The sequence below is a fragment of the Paramormyrops kingsleyae genome, chromosome 4 (assembly GCF_048594095.1).
Source record: "Paramormyrops kingsleyae isolate MSU_618 chromosome 4, PKINGS_0.4, whole genome shotgun sequence".
In the NCBI taxonomy this organism is placed as follows: domain Eukaryota; kingdom Metazoa; phylum Chordata; class Actinopteri; order Osteoglossiformes; family Mormyridae; genus Paramormyrops; species Paramormyrops kingsleyae.
In genome coordinates, this window is record NC_132800.1 from 31,138,189 (window position 1) to 31,160,335 (window position 22,147).

A 22,147-nucleotide genomic window follows, 5' to 3' on the forward strand; every position below is an offset into this window, starting at 1 on the left:
CAAATATTGTCAGAACTGTCATTTCGTGTGTGTGTGTTTACCATTTTGATAATTATACAACTTTACTAGTGTCTATTCAGACCATGCATATACATTCATTCAGTCTGATTGTACCAGATGGCGTAACTATAGTATTAGTTAGATGTTCATCTCAGATCTTCAGGCACTCTGGATATTTTGACTTGTCCACCTGCACCTACAAATTGTCTTAAAGAAATTGAAAAACCAGGACTGGGAGACATGATAGGGTAGCCTACTTTAGCACTTGTAACACTGCAGAATGCGAAGGGCTAACTTAATACACCGTCAAATAAAAATTCCAGGTAGGGGAGTGCACACGTTAAAACAAACGTTGGATGCTCGTCAATGCCATATAAAAGTTTCTTGGTGGTTGTAACCAGGGCCGAAGTCAGAAATGAATTTCAAACTCGTTATTGTACTCCATAGCCCTCCCAATTATTATTTTTTTTTTTGGGGGGGGCAAACCCCCTGAATAGGATGCCCATGTAACACAATACACATCCTTTAAGAAGAAAACTGGAGACACCAGTTCACCTAACTCTGCATGACTAAGAATGCAAATATATTTCACTTATTTCGAAAAAGTGATACGTAAAAGCCTAGAATGTTCTATGAAATACTGCAAACGCATAATGTTCTAGGGAAATCATTTAAATGAAAACTCTGATCTTAGTCTATTTGTATATTTTTAGAACACGTGTTGCTATTGTTTTCTCTACTAAAAAAAAGCGCGCTTTTTTAAGAGTTATCGTACGTTCTTACGTTATGACGTAACCGATGACTGGCACGCAGTCACGCGTGTGGTGAGTTCCTGCGCTGAATTCAAAAGTGCAGGAGTAGATCACGGTTTGTTTACCAAATTCTACTTTTGAAATTACTATATTTAGAATGTCAGATTTAAATGCTATTTCGGCTTTTAAAAGTGAAGTTGCGTCTATTTTGGACGCATTGGTTAAGGTTGCTACGGTAGACATTATCAAACTTTTCGAGGGTCGTTTCATAATATCTCATGGTGGTGGTCTAGCGAGTAATCCGTCTCCTTGCGAAGACGCAGAGACAGAGTGTGACTGGAGGGAAGTCGGAGGAAGGAGTAACCGCACTGTGGCCGTGCAGGTCGGAGGATCGGAAAGAATGGAAAACGCCCTGGGTATGTTACACGCGTGTCCGCAGAAATAAAACAAGTAGTAAAGTTTTATATCTGCTTTAAAAAATCATCTTTATGAGTTTTGCATCTTATGTAAGACTATGTATTTTAAGCATTTGAAATAAAATCTGAAAAATCCCGTTTTTAGGGTGATTTTACCATTACAAGTCCTTTTACGTTTAAACGTTAACCGGAAGTATATCAAACGGAGTTGTTTTTGTTTTTATCATCATTGTTGTTCTTTTTGTTGATAATAATAACCATAATATGAATATCACTCGTACATTCCCAAATTTGGGCATTTTAAATTAAATGATCTCCGTTTCATTTCAAAGATAAATACCTATAAATCACATATAAATAATAAAAATTAATTATAAATAATAAAAACCATTTTAAAATGTCTCATTCTGGCAAACTATTTCGTTTTACAAATTCTGCTTCGCACAGTGCATAAGCAGAAGTGTCCCAGTGCTGAAGCTCAAGATGGATTTTTTTTGGAAAACTGTGCCAGTGAGGTACCTCTACCTGGGAACGTTATTGAGATCACTGACTGCGACCAGGATCCAGTTGACATCAAAGTTGAAGTGAGTGAAGCGTTCGCTCTGCAGCTCTGCACACACTGTATTAAGCACCTTTTACTGTACACTGAGGGCCTTTATCACAGTGCCACCTGCCAAGCAAATCTTATGAAACTACTCGGTCTTCGTTTTCATACATGATTTAAAGTCTTGCATGATATTTAAAGAGCATTCGGCTCAGAGTAGCTGTGAATACGAAGAGACTGAGCTTTGTAGCCTGTGTCACTAGTCTTGGTAATATGGTAACCCAGGAATTCAGTCTTCTGGTAAAAGAATCACAAGTTTTTATCAGGTGTGTTTAGAGGAATTTGGTGAAAATCTTGTGCCACAGCTGCAGGGTGGGGGACAGGTGCATGGTGGGACAAAACGATGCAAGACAAAGGACATGAGGGGTGGTGAGTGGCTCAGTGGGCTCTCTGTGCCCGTGACCGGAAGGTTGTTGGTTCGAACCCCGGCCTTAGCAGAACAGTCACATGTCCGTGGGCCGTTGAGCACGGCCCTGACCCCCAGCTCCAGGGGTTCTGCACATTGGCTGACTCTGCATAAGCATCCCAATTGTTCAGTCAAGCTACACCAAAACAACACAAATTATGATTAATTGCTATTAAACACCAATCTAGAAATCAAAGACATAGACTTAATGTGAATCGGTAAGCCATTCCATAGTTGGGGTGCAGCAACAGCAAACGCATGGTGAGATTAGAACTTTAAGAGAAGGTTAAGAGGAACTGATCTCATGATTTAAGAGATTGTGAGGGAGAATGAGGCAATGCCATAAATGATGGCGATCAGAAAGGTACCAAGGGGCAAGGCCGTTCAAAAATCTGTACAGGGTGCTTTTAGGATGATTTTAAAATTCACCCTAAACTTCACCGGTAGCCAGTTAGAAGGAGCTGAAGTAGGCATAATACCAGAGGCACAATGATTGATCGACTTAGTCGACTAAAATCGATTACCTAATTAGTTGCCAACTAATTTAATAGTTGATTAGTTGGTGACATCGTCACATGTGTTTCGCACGTTAACTCGAAATGTTTTGATATTACCACTCAGAGAGAAGTGCGATGGTAGCTTCAAAAACAAAAAAAAAAACGCCAAAGTGACTGATTCATTCCCCCTGTTTGTTGCCATAGTGTGCTACGTTCGAGTGGACAGACCCCTACTCCTTATCGGTCAAGCAGGAGATGGTGGAAGATGAGCGTTGGATCAGTGGTGTACAGGGAAAGGAGGCAAGCAAAGCAGAAGGTAATATCCATCTTCCTAACTTATTATTCTATTCCCCACCATGAAATAATCGACGCCTTATTTATCATTGGTAAAGAAGCCGACCATAAAAGTTGTGAATTCACATAATGGAAATATATCTAGATATTAGCCCAGTGCTCATAAATGAGCTTTTATCGTGTTTGTTGGTGGGAGTGACCGGGCAGAACCAAGCTTTTTATTGTGTCGACCTCATATGAAGTCATCTTCCTGTCTGTGCGACTGAGCTGTTGAGTCTGGATCCCTCTCAGGTTCCCCTGAAATGACCGTTGTTGACCTGGGTGCGTCTGTGTCCATCCTGGGTGAGACCTACGTAATGACCCTGTCGGCAGACGGCCTAGAGGGGAATCGCACGCTTTCCGGGGAAAAGGATGAACCTGGCATGCAGAGCAAAGATGGCAAAGGTCCCCCGCAGCTCACGCCGTACTGGGTAGCCGAAGACCCTCCCAGTGCTTCGTTAGACAGCAGCCATGGCATAGGTTACGTAGCCGGGGTTAGCTATGAGCCGGATCCCACAAAGAAGGTTATTGTCATTCCCATGCCCGATTTAACCAGCCCACATGGAAAAGAGACCGAGACTGAATCCTCTCACACTGCATCCAGCTTGGGCGGCAGTGTTGGAAGCGGAACCTCGGCATGTACCTCATCTTGCTCGAGCAGCCCCGATGTGCTGCAGATGCCTCCAGATCCGGAGGCTGGAAGCGGGATGGGGATGAACTCCTCCGAGCTGCTCAGTCTGTTAAAGCCGTGCTCAGTGCAGTTAGTCAATGTGATGTCAAGCTCAGAAATGGGCACCAAGAGACAGATATCTAAGTGTGGGAAGCAGGGAAATGTGCCGAAAGACCTCCGCGTGCACCAGGGCCTGCACACAGGGAAGAGGCTCTGCTGTTTTACATACTGTGGGAATGGCGTGTGGCGAGTGCACGGCGTCCCGAGCCAGGCGAAGTACTACGAATGCGATAAGTGCAACAAGAAATTCAGGCGCAGGAAGATGCTGAAAAGACACCAGCGCTTCCATACGGGAGAGAGACCGTACTCCTGCCCAAAGTGCCTGAAGAAATTCACGCTGCGCAAGAGCCTCCGACGGCACGAGAGGTTTCACACGGGCGAGAAGCCGCACACGTGTCTCGTCTGCGGGAAAACTTTCCGTCTGCGTGAAAGCCTCAGGTGTCACATCCGCTTCCACACGGGGGAGAGACCCTTCGCTTGCTCGCTGTGCAAGAAACAATTCAGGGTCCTTAGAAATCTTGACAAACACCTGTTTACACACATAGGTGTTAATGTAGACCAAGCCAAGCCTTGTGCAAAAGGAAACGTGATTTAAAATCAGGGATTAAAAAGAAAATTCTTTTTTTTTTTTTTTTTTTGCTTGCATTGATTTGTCATGAGTGGGAACAATTGACCTAGATATGAATTGTGCTGAAATGATTCATACCGGTTTTACTTTTTCTGTAATTTCTGTTTATGGCATTGCCATTTTAATTGTGCTGACTAGCAGTATAACATTCACTGTACATTTTACAAATGAGATGCAGAGCATTTTTTTGCGTTTGTACACTGAGCACACCAGGCTCTTCCTGGTTTGTCAGAAGTAGCTGCATGTGTGAATAATGCCTGCAGTCATTTCTAGTTCCGGAATAGACCTGTTTGAGTCACATTTTTAGGTTTTGTCTGCGTGCTGATGCTTGGCCAGGAGAGGGAGCTCTAGGACTGACCGGTATCTGTTAAATCTCCTTGTCTTAGTTACATCACTGTTATATCGTTGCCAACAAAGATGTATTTTTTTTTTTATTTGAACAGAACTCTAGTTCTAATGGAGCTCCTGAATGAGTTGCAGATTAAATACGAATAGGCTTACCTCGTCTTTGCTTAAGACCAGTTTTGTCGACAATCATAGCTCATTGTTCGCATGAGCTGTATGACAGCATTACCCAGTTCTGGTGCTAAAGGGCCAGAATCCAACAGGTTGCAGATTTCCCTGCTAAAACACGTTTTGCTTAGCTAATTACCAGTTTTAGTAGGTGCATTTGAACAGGAACATTTGCAGACCGTGTAGGATTCTCGCCCTCCAGGAGTGTAATTGGGGAACCCTGTCCTGTTCAATCTGGCAGTTTGCCTAGCTTTATGTCACCAAAATGATTTTCATTGTTCCTCTGTGCATACTGGGTCATGCAGGCCTGGACAGGGAGTATAATTTAGCCCACGGCAGTTTGCCAACTGGGGAGGAATCCCCTGATAACTTTTGCCGAGTGATGCATTTTGCCGACTGCAGGGATTCCCTCGATAATTTCAAAAATGATTATTATTTTCCCGGCACACACACCCCCATCGGCCCACCGGGAAAATGCCCGATGGCCCAGTTCTCTCTGGTCCATCCTCAGTCCACCACCTGGGCAGTGGTGGCCCTTCTCACAAGGACTTTCATCTGCAGGATGCAAAATGATGACGAGTCAGCAGGTGTGTGTTAAAGCAGTGCGTGTATTACCTCGGCCATGAGGCGCTGCACACGGTCAGTGTGGGCCGTCTACCGAAAACCACAAAGTACTGAATGATGGATATGTGATTTTGGGGTGGAAGTGGCGGTTGGAAGTATCGGTATTTCTGTCCTGTTAGGACTAACACGCTTACGGAGCTGCATTTTCTTCCAAGTGCCTGGATAAAACTGAGAACACTGAAGAGGAAATCGGCAGTCAGCCGATTACACTGAATGATAATGCAGTGCTTTTCACTTTATTGAAAATTGACTTTTTTTATGTTTATTTGGGCAGTTCGCATATTAGAAATGTAGCTTTTATACTTGTTCCAAGCTTATCTCATTTTAGACTTTATTCTGTATGTTGTATACAAGTATGACTTTAACTGAAAGCCTTTTGTATTGCTTAAAACATTGAATAAAAGGAATAAAAACATTAAAGTGTTTGTTGATTTATAAAATACACCCTGTCCTGGTTTCGATAATTATATGAGTGAAATCTGACATCTGTGTCTAGAGTCCCTCAGTAATCTGAAGATAACTCTCAAGCCAGACCAATCGGGTCAGACACTGGTTCCAGTTAAGCTATATGTGCAGCGTCTTCCTGTGAAGAGCCATTGGTGACATGGATTGCGGTTCTGGGAATTCACCTTTCATGCCAGCCTTAATCTGTCATCAGAGCTGCATGTTCCAGCTGTTTTTACTTTCACTGTCGGTTCTTGTGCCTCAGCTTCTACTCAGATAGGTGAGCAGAGAAAACGACACAAAAAAGGGTCTGACCTATATAAGGCATTGCGTTTGTTTAGTAGACACTTTTATCCAAAGCAACGTACATTAACATTTTGAACCAGCATCCTTCTGATCATACATACAATGTGTCAACCCACAAAACAACACATTACCTTTTGTAAAGGCCAGTAAATGTATTCTACAAGTGAGAAGTTTACATTTGCTGGAATAGAGGTTCCTTATGGGGGTGTTTCAGTATCATCAGCATGACCTGAAACCCAACACCATGATTTGTAATAATGTTACCAAGTGGTAGCATATATCAAGTGAACAGTAGCGGGCCCAGCACTGATCCCTGTGGGACACCATACTTGACTTTGGTGATCTTGGAAGATTCATTGTTCACATGGGCAAACTGATAACGATCAGTTAAATAAGAGCGAAACCAAGGGAGAACTGTCCCCTTAATGCCAACTGCATATTCCAACCGGTCCAAGAGAATAATATGGTCCACAGTATCGAATGCTGCACTTAGGTATAGTAACACCCACAGATATACAGCCACGATCGGAAGCCATAAACATAATCATTTATTACTGTTCCTAGGGCTGTTTCTGTACTATGGTTTGGTCTGAAGCCAGACTGATATAATTCATTAGCATTATTTTTCTGTTGGAATGAAGAAAGCTGATAACTGTTTTCCAGAGTCTTTGAAATAAAAAGGAAGGTTTTAGATAGGTCTATAATTTCATAATTCAATAGGTTCAAGATTTGGTTTCCTTGAGAACAGGTGTAATAATAACTGTTTAAAAAGGTTTTGGAGCATATAAAGCCTAAGAGACAAGTTTAACAAGTTTAACAAGATACCACTACGTCATCTTTTGGTAAATATTTGGGACAGTAAAAGGCATGTTGGCTTTCTGTTCAGCTTTCATTTCAGCGCACAACATCTCGGGCTCACAGCTGAGGAAGGCTAGTGGAGATTCAGCCAAATTGTAAACCATGGCAAAATCACTGGCCGGTCCCCAGCCAAAGACAATGATGGAGATGGGCCTGACCTGCTCAGTCTGCCAGGACATCTTCACTGATCCCCACTTGCTACCCTGTGGACACACCTTCTGTAAAACCTGTCTGTTGGATATGCTGGAGCACATTATGGTGATAGGCTTCCGGTGCCCTGAGTGTAGAGCAGGTTTTGGGTTCTCCATCCCTCTCCTGAAGAACTTTTCCGTGGCCAGTATTGCCGAGGACTTCAGAAAGACCCAACACAGAAGGAACAAGCCGGTCAACTGTGACTGCTGCAACCCAGGGAATCAGGCAACAGCTGTAAAGACCTGCCTCACATGTATGCTTTCCATGTGTGAGAAGCACATCAACCCTCACCTGGAGCTCCCCGCCTTCAGAGAACATCACCTCACCGAGCCACTGTGGGACCTGAGGAAGATGAAGTGTCCACAGCATGAGGCGTACAAGTTCTATTGCTCAGCATCACAGACGTATGTGTGCAGGTGGTGTGATATAGAGGCCAAATCCACTAATGAGACAATGAAATTGAAAACCATTAATAAGGACATGATGGTAAGTCTTTGCTGGGCTGTCTGCTTTCACTGAGGGGCGAAGAAGGATTTAGTATTTTGCACATTAGTCGTCTGTAGCTGTCTTCATGATTATGATGTGCAGTGTTTTGTTTTATCTTTCCATCTTTCCTAATAGAGTCAAATAGAAGTCTTGTATTATAATGTCAATATAACCTAAATTTCTGTAATGCTAGAGACGCTGATAACTTTGGTCGGGTTTGGTTGGGTCGATATCTGTTGGAGGAATCATGTGACTGGCAGAAGCCTGCTGGCATCTAACAGATGATCAAAGTCAGTTTTGACGTAGCATCACAGTATTTCCGCCGCCGAGATACTGGTGCTGTATTATTTCAACAGCTGCACCTAACAGATTTACTTAAAGTAGAAAGAAGTCCAGACAAATTTCTCAAGAACATTATCTTTCAATGTTATCATTCAAATCAGAGTAGTGGTTCATTGATGTCACTGCTGAATATAAGCTATTGTTTCCGCATTTCTTACTGCCAGTATAAATATAAGTAGGCGTGCATGTTTGCCCCAACGTGTATTGATGCGTGTCTGTAACAGCATGTGCACTTATGCCAGGTACTTTTCTGTTAATCATGGCAGGAGTATGTGAAACAGAAGTTGGTGTTTCTGGAAGGGGGGCTGAATGGTTGTGTGACCGGTGTGAGGAATCTGCGGAATATCATACTCAGTAAAGTAAGTTGCCTACATTTACATTCACTTGCAGATGCTTTTTTCGAAAGCGATATACAAGAGCAACTGGGCAGTTAAGGGCCTTACTGAAGGGCCCATGGGTGACATCACTGGTGACTTTCCAGTCCCAGGCACAGTCTCTGAGTCACACACCACTCCTCACACAGTGGTTTTACATTTAAAATGATATTTATCCTCCTAGAGCAGTGTTTCCCAATCCGGTCCTCGGGTACCCACAGACACATTTTTAGGGAGCTTAAAGGGAGCAAAAATGTAGACTTTCTGGCAGGAAGCTCAGAGGGAGCAAAAAGATGGACCGACTGTGGATCCCTGAGGGCCAGATTGGGAGACACTGTGCTAGAACCTGCCTGGCCCCTTTTCAATGCACATCCTCTTCAGGTCAGGTGCCCTTCCACTTTTCATCAGTGATGATGGAAACAAGGTGCTGAAATCTCACTTGTGTGGATATCTCCATACATTACGGGAACTGATTTGAATGAAACTCTAGTAGCAGGTAGATAGAAATAACATTTCTGATTTTGCCAGGTACCTTTTGTAGTTTTCTAGGTTTTGTTGTTCATAAAATATTAGAGAATAGCTTTGCAAGACAGCTTAAAAAACACAAACACACACACATACACGCAAGTTGGTCTTCCTATCTAAATGGGGACTGTCCATTCATTTCTATGAGAAAAACCCTAATCCCAATCACAACACCCTTAACCTCTACTGATCCCTAACCTTAATCATAAGTAACCAATCCAAATACAAGACTTTTGGCATTATTACTTTTTTGATTGCATTCACAGATTTTTATAAAACTGAGATTATCCACATGGGGACCTCAAAAAATGTCCCCAAAAGTAGGAAAATTTCAGGTTTTACTGCACTTTGGGGACAATTCGGTTCTCAAATGTTATCTATGCAAACCCACACAACACACACACACACACACACACACCATCACACAGACACATTACAAGGCACACCTCAATTCTGTGCATTGACCATCCTTAACTCCTGCTGATCTGGCTGGTGTGACTGGAATCACATCTAGCCCATTCCTTCTTGCAAAACGAGGAAATGTGAATCACCATTGCACTGGCATGAAAACCAGACGCAAAAATAACCATGGATAGGATATGAGGTCTGTGTAGATCCCAGGCGATGATGGGTTGACTCACAGGTAGAGCTTAGTGACATTTCACTTTCACTTTTCACGCACAGGCAGAGGATCAGCAATATTTTGGTTGGAGGACAGTCGGATTACTGCTGCTTGGAATTATCCTCGCCTACTTGGGTATGTCCAGTACTACCCTTTCTTACCATATTGTAGTGTGTTGAAATACTTCTAGGTCACAAAGATGAGAGGTTAATTTGGTAGGTTGGCATAATATGCAAACAGTGATCAATGGAAAATTGCAGATAGAGTTTATTACACTGTACGTGATTTTACCTTTTGCTACCCTGTGCCTGCAGCCTCCACCATAAGCTCCAGTCCCCCACATCCCTGCATAGGACAACCGGGTATGGAAAACAGATTGATGGACGGATGGATGATTTTGCCTATCGACTAGATTGTATTTATTTTACAATTTACAGTGATCCTCAAATTTATACTTTTCTCCAAATTTCCAACCTGTTCATTCCCCGTCAAAAGAAATCGAGGAGGTTAACAGCTCCCTGAGGAAGCACGACAGACTGCTGGCTCAAATATACTACAGGCTCAACGGTTAGTAATCTTACATTGTCTGGTATCATCAGATAGTCACACTTTAACATCAAAGTTTGTGTCTTGCCTGCATTTTTATGCTTTTGAGTGTGAGGATCTGTGACTGCTGTAAAGACGCAACTCTGCCTGTTTTCCAGGAAATGCGTTGGATCCCAACTCAGCCAGCCCATTCCTCAGGATCTCAGACGACTTTATGTCTGTCGAGCGGCAAAATGACCAGCTGCCTGTGACCCCACCGATTTGACAGATCACCCCAGGTGCTGACCTCTCAGTGTGTCTCCGGAGGTGTCCACTACTGGGAGGTGGAGGCCGAGGGTTACTGGGATATCGCAGTGTCCTACTCCAGCATCGGAAGGAAGAACAAGACTCGCTGCACGTTTGGCATGAACAGGGAGTCATGGAGCCTCACACAAAACAAAAACAAGCAACTGTTTGCTTTTCACAGTGGGGTGAAGGTAGATCTGCACAATAAGGTCCTGTCACAAAACAGGGTGATCATTGCCGTTGACTACGAGGAAGGTGCCATTGTCTTCTGGGATGCAAAGAAGCTCCATAAGCCCCTTTACAATTTCACAGGCAGGTTTACTGAACCAATATGCCTTGGATTTGGCCTGTACCTGATGGATCCTCCAACCAGAATCACAATCAGGAATACTTAGATACAATGCAACATGTTTTTAAAAGACATTCTACTTCTGAATTTGACATGAGGATCTTGTACTACAAAATTGCCCTACAGCAGGAAAGGTTTGAAAGCAATAGATGTAATCTTTGACATATTATCAAAAATATGACATATTTTTGTGTTTTGAACTTTTCTAGTGGGCTAGTTCATTCTAGGGTGTACGGAACCTTAAAGTTCATTCTGAAAATATGTCATAGAGAACACTGCAGCCCTAACTGAACGAACCTTTTCCAAACTTGGGTGTTTCATACTGAATCCAAAATTAAACCAGAATCCTTATGTTACCTTAGCTGATACACTGGGCTATACAGTCGGCCCTCCTTATCCACGGGGTTCCACAACCACGGATTCAATCAACTGCGGATCGAAAATATTCTAAAGGAAAAAAAATCCAGAAAGCTTCATATAGCAAACCTTGAATTTGCCCTGTGCAGAGCACTGCGCTGAATCCACGCAAATGAAGCCACGTGTAGCCCATTTCTGTACTGAACATGTGTTTCCTTGTCATTATTCCCTATACAGTATATCAACTGTTTACATAGCATTTACATCGTATGAGGTATAAGTAATCTAGAGAAGATGTATAGGTTATATGCAAATACCAGAGGTACACAGCGACTAAACCAAGTATAATCGTCACCCCCCCCTCCCTTTAATCAGGGGATATTCAGCAATCAGAAACTAAAAAAAATGTTTTGGAAATCTGAAGATTGACGGGATTAATCTTACATCCCAATGATAATGACGCGACGTTCATTTGCTGATGTTAAGATTTGTGCAATTTGCCCGGGAAACATGAATTACTACTAATCAACAGTAATTACATAACTATACTACATATAGTTATGCAGGTGAAATGTTTTTTCCCCCCCCAATATTTTGACTTTTGTAACAGAAGGAATTAACACACACAGCTAAAAACAAGTCATGTACTAGGTTAGGGGTTTGGGTTTGTTTAGGGGTCTGAAAGAAAGGTGCACGACACCGACGCCTACCCCCCCTCCCCCATGCGAGTTTCCCCAGAGTGACAGCCGGGAAAGGTCAGCTCTCAGCCCACTGCCTGGTGTGCGCTAGCTTGGTGGGTTAGCTATAGAATATCGCGATCTCTTTTCAATAATTTGTAGGAAATGACATGACTAGATTGGAACACAGGATTGTGATTTCACTAACAGAATGGACACTCATCTTGTGACTCACACCATTGTGAAAGGCTAATCTGAAGAAACAGACGTGTCAGTCATGGAGCCGATTTCTGTTTGCACTGCGTTATCCGTGCATTTCCGAATGATGTATTTGGGTTGCATCCCTAACAATTACTATGCAATGTTGTAGAAGGGACTTGAGCATCAGTGGATTTTGGTAGTTGCAGGGGGTCCCAGAACCGGTCACAGATACAGGGAGCCAGCAGTATGTTTGGGTCCAGATTCAAAACAGTAGCTGGAACCAAGTGTGGGGCCATAAGGTGCATGACAAAAAAAATTAAAAAAAATAAAAAATACAACCATGCTTTTTTCCCCTTTTTATTACAAAAACAAAAAACAGGATATGATAGAAACAGTCCAACTTGTACTGACATAGGAGGAACAAGGAGACGGGCTCATCTGTGTGCACCTCTACCTGCAGGAACAAAGTCATCCTCTGCGACTGGACACAGTCCAGATTGCTTTTTTTTGTCCTGGTCAAAACGTGTGGTTTTTCCAGTTTAGGAATACCAAACGCAGTAAGGGCTGTGAATTAACACAAAGTTTTCCCAAAAAGCCTGAAAAAGGCACAAGGGAGGGGACCGAAGTGGGTGGGAACTAAGATTTTTTAACATCCTGCTTGAGAGAGAGAGAGAGAGAAAAAAAAAGACATTGCGGAGAGAGTCAGAACGGAAAAATACAACAGCCCAGCTGGAGACGATGTCAACTGGCCCCCACACACACACACACACACACAGACACACACACAGACACACACAGTATGCCTTCCTGATCTCCTGAAAACAAAACTTGATGCTAAAGAATGAATCTCTGACAACTATGCAACCACTCAACTCTATATCATGGGGCCGGGGGGGGGGGGGGGGACAGGGACAAATGAGGAATAAAATAAGAGCAATGGAGAAAGATGGAATTCCACCACATTTTGTAAGCATCTTAATGACATCGTAAAATTTACCAAGTGCGTATCCTAGGGCAGGATTACACGTTTTAAGGATTCCTCAAATTTGTGTTGTATATATACAGATTCCATTTGATGTAGCCTCCTGGGGGTCTTAGCGCCTCCTCTTCTTCTTACTGCTGGGGGGTGGAGCGGTCGATCGTCCTTTCCTCTTCCTGTTCGTTGTCTCAACCACCTCTTCATAATTGGACTCTCGGTCAGCTGAGAGGAACACAGGTTAAAAAACTTCCTACACGCCGGACAAGGACCAAATACTGTTTAGATCTGCTGCAAGCCTGAAGGCCTCACAGATTTAAATCGACATGCTCACCTTTCCTGGCCTCCTCCTCCAGCTCATCCCAGTCCTTCCCACTCTCTTCTTCACTGCCCAGAGATGCATTGTAGTCTGGAAGTGGAGGAGATGTCAGGAATGCACTTCCATATGTATATTTACACAATTAAAAAAATGCATGATTACAGTAAGAGGACACTATACTTACCAGAATCCTCAGTCTCGGAGGAATAGTCTTCATCACTGTCTTCTTCCTCCTCTGCATCCTCATCCGCCGAGGGATTGAATGTCTCATCCTCCATCTCCGATTCAGAGTCTTCACCTTCCTCCCCACTCCCCTGGGATTAGGGATGAACCATTTTCATATGCTCAAGTCACAATCCAAGGCACCGTTATCCACACTAAAGCTGAATTCCTCAGTGCCTTCAGGAACAGATGTGACTCACCTCACTTTCAGGATCTAAGAACGACCAGCCGCCCTGCTCAAAAAAGCCCTCAGGGTCATCGACGATGGTCTTCATGATCTTCGTCCAGTTCAGTGACTGGACACCCTCAGTGTACTTGATATCGCATGAACTGTGAACGGAGGGGGTGATGATATTTACTAAAAACCCAAGTGAGCCAATGACTACCAAGGCTCTGAATAGCCATTAAAACATTTATTCGCAGATTACTGCTACAAAGCACTATGTCTATACAGCCCCAGAAAAAGACAACCAAAATGAACCCTAAAATCGCCTTAACATGATCACCGAGTACCTTACTGCATGAAATTTTTTGGCAATAGCCTTACTTGAGCCACTCCTTTATTGGGTCCAGTGAATTGACAGGTACGGCGTTGATCATTGTGACCTTCTTACTGTAGTCCTTGTAGACAATTACCACGTCAAAGTTCTTCAGGTGGAACTGCACTCGCTCAAAATGCACCAGCTCCACCTCATCCAGAGTAACAACAAACGGGGGCTGAAAGAACAGGAAAAGCTTCTCAACAACTGCCAGACGGCACGCGTCTCCCCCTACTGGCCACTTTCGGTACTGAACAATAAAACCTGACGCTTAACATTTGACTTTTTTGATGTTTACGGCCACTTGACCAACTGCTATTCACTGCAAATGTGCAGATAATCAGAAGTATGGTTAACAGTGTCGGGTGAGTGGCTTCAATGAGAAGAACAGAAAGACACCTAGGAAACAGCCATCTATTTTCTAGCCCGTTACACTCACCCATTCTGTTACGTTAGACAGGGCGCTGGAGGTGGGCTGCAGTAGACAAGTGCTCCTGTAGGGGGCACCCTGGAACCTACACACACAGAAGAAGGGATTAATACCCAAAGTCAAATACCGTCCAACCAGCCAACTGGCTGTATCTACCAATAAACCTACTGCATCATCCAAACTTAGCCCAACACCTCAAGGTTGCTCCTTCATTTCCTTCTCCTCACTCACCCCAGGTCTCTAAAGGGCACCTCAAACTCCAGGTCCTCCTTGGTGAGGTTCTCCACCTTCTCAATGAAGTTCTTGAAGGCAGACTTGAGCTTGTGCCTCATCTCCCGCTCCATCTGCTCGGCGTAGAGGTCGTCGCGGTCGTGCATGTGCTGGTGCTTGCCCAGGTCCGTAGTGATCTCGCCCACCTCCGTGTAGAACTGCACGTCCGTGTGACGCTTCTTCCCAAACATGATAGCATTCTTGCAGATTTAAAGAGAGGGGAAAAAATGGAGAAGGATTGGAGTCAAACACCTGAAGTCAAAAACGGGGTACCAGACATGCATAAATGGCCAAACCAGATACCTTGAGATGGAAGTGCAAGACTATGATCATCTCCCCATCACAGGGCTGGAAAATGGCATGTTTGATGTTGTTGTACAGGATGTCTACCTTGTCCCCACGCACAGAGGTGAACCGAAACCCTATGAAAAAGACAACAGTTCACTCACAACCGCCCCCCCTGCCCCAACAAGCATAAGCATCCTACTATGCCAGCCTTACCATTGGTGTGTGCCTCCAAGGAACCCTGCATCCGCTTCTGGGCGATGTTGGGCCGGATGTAGAGGTCCTTAAGCTTGGGGTTACTGCGGTTGAGGTTGATGACCAGCGAGTCCTGCTTGACAATGCCCTCTTTTTCCTTCTCTTCGGCCTCTCGGGTCTTGTAGCGCTTCTGCACCTCCTTGATGATGCGGAAGGCATTCTGCAGGTTGGTGGAGGGCACCAATGGGTCGCCAGGTGTCTTCAGGTTCGAGGCCCGATATGTTCTGGGCAGCAGGGATGGGAGCAGGTTTGAAACACACACACAAAAAAAAAGCTTAAGTACAAAAACATACACACCAGAACATGGTCAGTGTTGAGCAGGAACAGGATACCCTGATCCTGGGGCGCCGGTATCCTGCAGGTTTTCTAACCTACCTGGTCACCGGTGAACCACACCTGATCTCAGGCAGATAGTAACTCATCAGGTAGGATAGAAAAATCTGCTGGATACCGGAACTCCAGGACCAGGGTTCCTGGTTCCTGGTCCTGATGCTCCTGCATCAGAGCTTCACTCACATCTCCTTTACAAAGGTGGCGTCAGGATTTGGAAAGGTGTTGCCTTCATGGCGACCGAGGGAGCTGCCAGGGACGTAGAAGTTGATCCTCAGGTACGTGTAGTCTCCTTCCACAGACATGCTGATATTCTAGGGAGGCACGTGTGGAACAATCAAGGATGGGTGACAAATACACGGAGGTCTCCTTCTCAGGGATCTGCTGAAGCAGTCGCCACGAACAGACACTGGTTATGGTGGTCATGCATGAAGACGACAGAGCAGCCAGCTTACCTTGATGGTTGCAATATGGAAGGGAGTGGGGATGCCAAAGACCGGCATGATCACGGTCTCGTATTTCTTATCGATATAGAGCTTCATCTCTCGAATCTCTCGCTCCCGTGGCATCTGAGAGATGTTCTTATAAGACACGTTCGATTTCCGTGCCCTGGAGCAGATTAATGAGAGGGGTACCGTCTTAATATGGGAAATACCGATGCAGCCGCAATAATGTACGATCTCTGTTCAGTTCTATACTCACTTCTGGATCATTTGCTCCCCCTTCTGCTCTGTCAGACGTCGTTTGGCCTCCTCGTTCATCTGACTGGCCAGCTCTTTCTGATGGGTCCGCCTCTTTTCCTCCGCTGTCATTTCATTCTGGCCAATCACAAAGTCACGTCAGGAAAAAAAAAAAAAAGTAAAAAAAAAAAGGCACTCGGCCCACCAGGACGCCGCATGCGAACTCCCACCGACCCGAGTTCTGTCAGTGAGCAGAGACGCCCTGGCTCCCCTGCCGAGGAGCTCATCTGCGTCGTCTACGTCTTCCTCGTCCTCCTCTTCATCCTCATTCTAAGAGAGGCAAAGATCTAGTCACCATTAAAGTTTGTCATCCTGCCTGAGTATATAGGGCTAGATTGCAAAGCTACCTTAAAAACAGCGATATCTATCCAGAAAGGGGAAGGTGGCTAACAGATCAGATGCATTTGAGAGCCCTCACCTTTAAGAAAATTCCCACATTCTTGATCTTCTTTTTAACTGGGGTGAGAATAGTGGCAGGTTCCTCCTGTTTAGGATAAAGACCAATGCTGAGTGCTAAACATCCACACCAGGACAGCCCAGGGAAAGAATAAAGGGCCAAGTTTGTAGCCTGCGATGGGAACCAACCTCATTAATCTGCACTGTGTCTCCAATGAACAGGGCGTACTTCTTCTGCTCATCCTTCTTGCCCTCTTTGCTGATCAGGTCGGATAACCCCAAGCTTACACTCAGCACCATGCCTGGAATGACATAGCTCTGAAGACCAACGCGATCCACCACTCACCCGAAATACAGTCCCACTGTTACGTACAGTCACAACTCAGAGATGCCAAACATCACAAGAACCATAGCTTTACAGGTCATCACGCAAGAGTCGTGCTTACCACTTCATTAAATAAGCTAGTGTTTTTTTAGCCTTTCCCACGAATGACAGAAATTTTAGCGGCAGTTAACATACTGCTGTGACAAAATGATACAAACCGTCATACTGAACTTCAGCTGCATGATTCTCGCATCCACCAAACTTAACCGAAAGCTCCAGTGTAGCAACCGAATGCTCACAGCTAAAGAAGTAATGATCAAAACGGAACGGTCACATCACAAGCATAACCACTCACCTCTCTTTAACTTATACTGGTTCTTGCTGTTGATGACGAGAGACCCCTCCCGAAACTCTATGCCCATCGCAAACCTGACCGAAGAGAGGACAAGTGACTAAATTTGTACCACTGTATCCTGAAACAGCAATTTTACAGGAAATACTTAAGATGTGCATAAATATGCCCTCCACAAAAGCTGCACAAGACCTACACAAGTGCATCCCATCTGCTAGAGAGAAATGGCACCAATCAGAGCCCAAAGACGCATTCTTCATTTCGCCCTAAATGTACAATTCTTAAGACCTGGAATTTACTGCAGCCAGAATACAGAATTCCCATCCAAGACTTGAGTAGTGTTACTAGGAATAAATACATATAACTTAATTCTATTCACACACACAAAAAAACAATGATAAGACGACACTTTATTGATCCTGAGGGGGAATTCTCTTTCCTCCCACCTCTAGCTCTCCATGACGCACACGTAGATGAGCGTTAGCTTGGCAGCGAAGGGCAGCCACATGCAGCGGCGCCCATGGAGCTGCGGCTTAAGAGCCTCGCTCAAGGGCCCACAGACATGCAACTATTCTGCTGAAGCCAAGCTCAAACCCGCGACCTTCCAATCACTAACCCCAGGTTTTTGGTGAGCTTCGCCACCATGTCCGGCTTCTCCTTCTTCACCATGTCCACCACGGCGTTGAACGCGTCGCCGAACTTCACTCCTACGAACGACAGATAGAGCACACGCTCACCCATGCAGCCAATGAGAAGACTTAACTATCTCCAGTCGCCTACGCCACAAGCCACGCACCATGGCGAAGCTCCTTCAGCAACAGCTCCTCCACCTCCAGGAGGAAGTTGTAGTTGTCCTGCATCTCCTGCGGCGGGTCCACCATCAGTGTGCGCACCAGGTTGGAGCAATACGACTTGTACCTAATCCCCATGGCGCATGTGATAGCCCCGAAGTGCATGTAGTTCTTATCACTGGGACACAAAAAGCAGACAATACAAACAGCATGAATTACCAGAAGAATGCGACAGACCTGGCTGCAGTAGCTAATGCAGAAATCTAAGCATGCTAAAAGGTGTTCAAATGCATAAATATGTGATGTCATAGCTGAAGAAGTCAGACAGAATGGAGTCCTATGAGGAACAGGATGTGATGTCAGCTTCACCTGACCACGCTGAACTTGAGGCTGTAGTTGCCCCCACTCTGGATTATGGGGGGGTAGCACATCTCCACAGTGGATGGGTCGGCACCCCCCAGGTACTTCTTCTCCTCAATGGCCTTCTCCACAGACTCTGCTAGTTTGTTGTGACGTACTTTCTGCGTAGGCAGGGGTGGGTGAGGGAAAACAGGGCGAGCGTCAAGATGACACCGCAAGCGCTATGCGGCAGCAATGCGACACCCATGGCGTTTAAGAACCGGGGCGTATTAACGGCATCCAGCTAACGGCCAAAGCTTTAGTTCACCGACACAAGCGTTCTTCATACCTCATCCGCGTCCACAATCTCCATCACTCTTTCCTTGAAGAACTTGTTGAAGACCTCACTAGTAACGCCGGCAGCCTTCCTCATGAGAGCCAGCTCCCCATCCTCCTTCACCGCCATGGTATAGGCCACCACAGTGCTAATGTCCACCTGCGATGCACACCAGCAACAACTGAGCATGCAATGCACCAACCCACACACACTTAGCAAGTATTAAGGTTCAAAGTTACACAAGACTAAAATGCACCTAATGGACAAATAAGACGCTGAAAATATACCTGTAATTTGTGCTTAAACTTGACGAGAAGAGCTGTGAAGCAACCCGGCCCTAACCCTCGCTTCCCTTGCGTATCTATTTTAGAAATTTCTGCTTCATTTGGCCTTTTGCCCTTCGTCGATTTTTTAAATAGTGACTAACTATGCAATAAGGCATTTTTTTTCCCCAACCACATGCAAACGCCTATCCCGTTTCACAGATGCCACGCAGCCGGACAAACAGACGCGTTTAAGCGCCTATAAATTCAGTGACAAATTTAGTAGGAAAAACTGTATTACGTGTATCGACATAGCTTCAGTTGTCAGCATGGTGCACAAATGGCCAAGCACCATGTACTTTCAGATGCAGCACTAAAAGGTCTTCCTTTGCTCTTACTTTCTGTAGGCCATCTGCTGTGATCATATCATTCCAGCTCTTCATGTACTCCCCCGGAAACTTGTCCTTGATGAAGACGCCAACAGTCTTCCCCTCCTTGCTTGCGTGAACGGCCTCCAACATCTTCTCAAAGTTGGCCTTGTTGCTCTCGTTCTGGGCAGATGACAAAGCACTCATTAAAACGAGGAAATGCATGCAGCATAAGCACACGCTTACACAAACTAAGCGGCAAATACAGAGGTTTCATATCGGAAGTTATCATGGGGCACGCATGTCTTTAAAAAAAAAAAAAAAAAGTCTGATCAACTTCAGGTGATGTTTCCACCACAATCATACAAATGATCATACAAATCGCTACAAAATAACTTGTGGTTATGATGCATAATGAGATTTAAAAGGTCATACCTTCTCTCGAATAAGTAGGGTTATGGGAGGTACCCCATTGGCATTCTCATTGCCTTTTGTGACAGCCACCTGTTTAAGGAATTCCACCTTCTTCTTGCTGGCCATGAAGAGAATCTTAGACTCGCAGAAAACCATAATGGTGTCCGTCAGCTCATAACCAAAGAGCCAAGTCTGCAAATGAGGGAGACAGTTAAAGTCCAGTGCTACCAGTGCAAACGCAACATCTCTGATCACGTTTGCTAAATTTAACACTTCAGGACAATCAAGTAAAGCGGTTCCCAATTCAGACACCACAGAAAAGGTAACTAGCACTATCTGAAGTGGCGGATGGACTTACCTGCAGGGCAGTAGACTTGGCATAGACGATCTCCTCGTCGACTCCGACTGACACCACGATAGCATCCACCTTTCCAAATTCATCTTCCCCCTTCTGATATCGGGAGAACAACATTACAACGTGTTCAGACTCCTCTTCCACCTCGCACGTTGCTAACACCCTGGATATATACACAGCTGATCATTCTATTGAGATTAAACACATGCCCGAACTAAATAAAATATGACCGTGGGACACGATGCGCGATGAACTGAGAAAACTCAGCAGGAGCCAAACTCGATCACCAGCAGCTAGAAATCATTAATGATGTTATTTGATTGTGTTAAATGAACCCCTTGTTACATTACTTTTGACCCAGATTTATAGTACGTCACCACTGCTGCATTAACTCTATAGATTTGGACGGCAAGCTTAGCTCAACTTTTCGGACAGCCTACGAAATGAAACGTTTCTATGTGTCCAGACATTTCAGATCCCACACGATGGTGGAAACGGCGGATGGCGGGGGAGAAAACAACATCACGGACGATTACATCGCGTTGTGTTCCGATGGATGCACAGACGGCGAGACGTTTCGGCTAGTAGGAAGCGGGGCACCAGCGTGTCCGAGCTGGGCTAGCACGTTAGCTAGTTAGCATCTTTAAGAAAAACCATTTAAGAAATCATAAACATCGCTAACTACCGCTCTTTGTAACAGTGCGGCACATACACCACATGCAAACGCCTATCCCGTTTCACAGATGCCGTGCAGCCGGACAAACAGACGCGTTTAAGCGCCTATAAGTTAGCGGCAGGGTGATGACAGAGGCCTTCCCGCACGCCGACTCGGTCTCGCGCCGAGCCGCGAGCCTGGGAGCGGCACGGGGGGATTCGCGTGCTCCGCCATCGCCCGCCGTAGCATTTCCCCCCCCACCCCCGACACCTGTTCCCCGGTGCGGCCACAGCTTAAAGTCCCCATCTCTTTATTTCAAATTGGCGTCGTTTGCTATTTTACCTTCCAGTTGGCGTACAGCCGCTTGATCCTGCGGTAATACGCTTCCTTGTCTAAGTTTACCGCCATAGTGCCGCTTCCTCCAAACTCCAGCGCCCGGCTTCAGCGTAGGCCGGTTTTTGGTCCCAGAAAACGCAGTATATATGCCGCAGCTATATAATAACGCGCCCTTTCCGTAAATTTGGAAAAAAAAAAATATTTATTTTTAAAGAAATTAATTTATTAATTTAAATATGATAATTTTTATTCTTCGAATTTTTTAAAAGTACCCCCCTGTTTAAAAATTTACATATTTAATCTATTGATGTTCCACAAATTTAGCATTCCTTTCGGTGTAATGCATAAATAAATCAAGTTGATTCCTTGTTTCCCACAAGTAGAACCACACTGGTACGCATACATTTATTAAAATTACTCTCCTCCCCCTGCCCTCCCCCTCTTCTCTCCTCCCATACTGATAGTTGTCGTCGACTAGACCCACTGAAAAAGCTATCTGCTATTCCAGCGACAGTGTGCACGCTGCATGAAAAGCTGCAGGAAGTATATTTTATTACTAGTTTAATGCCAAAGTATTTTACTTTTAATCTTATGTTTTGGTATTCATTGCATGGTTAATAAAAATTTCTGTGTCACGGCATGTTGTTCTTACTACGTATAATTTTAATTATTTATTGAACTTTGGTGCTTTTTAGTGAGCTCTGCCTTGGCCATGCTGGCTCTCCAGCTTCTCTTTTGTTTCGTGCCTCCCCGGTAGCTCCCCTCCCCCCCTCCTGCCATTAG

The 22,147-nt window shown here is 44.8% G+C and overlaps 3 protein-coding genes across 5 annotated transcripts; 2 read left to right on the top strand and 1 right to left on the bottom strand.

Annotated features, from left to right (window-relative positions):
• Positions 1-135: 135 nt before the first annotated feature.
• On the top strand, positions 136-5,917 carry LOC111854547 (uncharacterized). Of its 3 annotated transcripts, none has more exons than XM_023832597.2 (5): positions 136-867; positions 1,046-1,168; positions 1,616-1,752; positions 2,880-2,991; positions 3,261-5,917. In XM_023832597.2, the coding sequence occupies exons 2-5, from the start codon at positions 1,153-1,155 to the stop codon at positions 4,331-4,333; spliced, it is 1,338 nt and encodes a 445-aa protein (XP_023688365.1). In that variant the 5' UTR covers positions 136-867; positions 1,046-1,152; the 3' UTR covers positions 4,334-5,917. The 3 variants fall into 3 exon arrangements, with proteins under 3 accessions (XP_023688365.1, XP_023688366.1, XP_023688364.1); XM_023832598.2 differs by having other exon boundaries at positions 1,070-1,168; XM_023832596.2 differs by having other exon boundaries at positions 136-1,168.
• A 1,243-nt stretch (positions 5,918-7,160) lies between these two features.
• trim110 (tripartite motif containing 110) lies at positions 7,161-12,393 on the top strand. Its single transcript, XM_023832601.2, is given in 7 exon segments — positions 7,161-7,789; positions 8,398-8,490; positions 9,715-9,787; positions 9,967-10,014; positions 10,148-10,219; positions 10,357-10,451; positions 10,453-12,393. Coding segments are annotated over 7 exon segments (1,383 nt in total). The 5' UTR covers positions 7,161-7,213; the 3' UTR covers positions 10,879-12,393.
• A 3-nt stretch (positions 12,394-12,396) lies between these two features.
• On the bottom strand, positions 12,397-21,786 carry LOC111854539 (FACT complex subunit SPT16). The gene is made up of 24 exons (XM_023832574.2): positions 21,371-21,786; positions 20,377-20,469; positions 20,040-20,210; positions 19,635-19,787; positions 18,986-19,132; positions 18,667-18,818; positions 18,303-18,475; positions 18,123-18,213; positions 17,510-17,583; positions 17,019-17,131; positions 16,852-16,917; positions 16,608-16,703; positions 16,396-16,511; positions 16,149-16,302; positions 15,880-16,007; positions 15,325-15,587; positions 15,127-15,245; positions 14,785-15,023; positions 14,563-14,638; positions 14,132-14,301; positions 13,785-13,914; positions 13,547-13,676; positions 13,378-13,452; positions 12,397-13,268 (listed from the first exon to the last, which is right to left on the bottom strand). Exons 1-24 carry the CDS (start codon positions 21,434-21,436, stop codon positions 13,162-13,164), a joined length of 3,102 nt encoding a protein of 1,033 aa, XP_023688342.1. The 5' UTR covers positions 21,437-21,786; the 3' UTR covers positions 12,397-13,161.
• Positions 21,787-22,147: the final 361 nt, after the last annotated feature.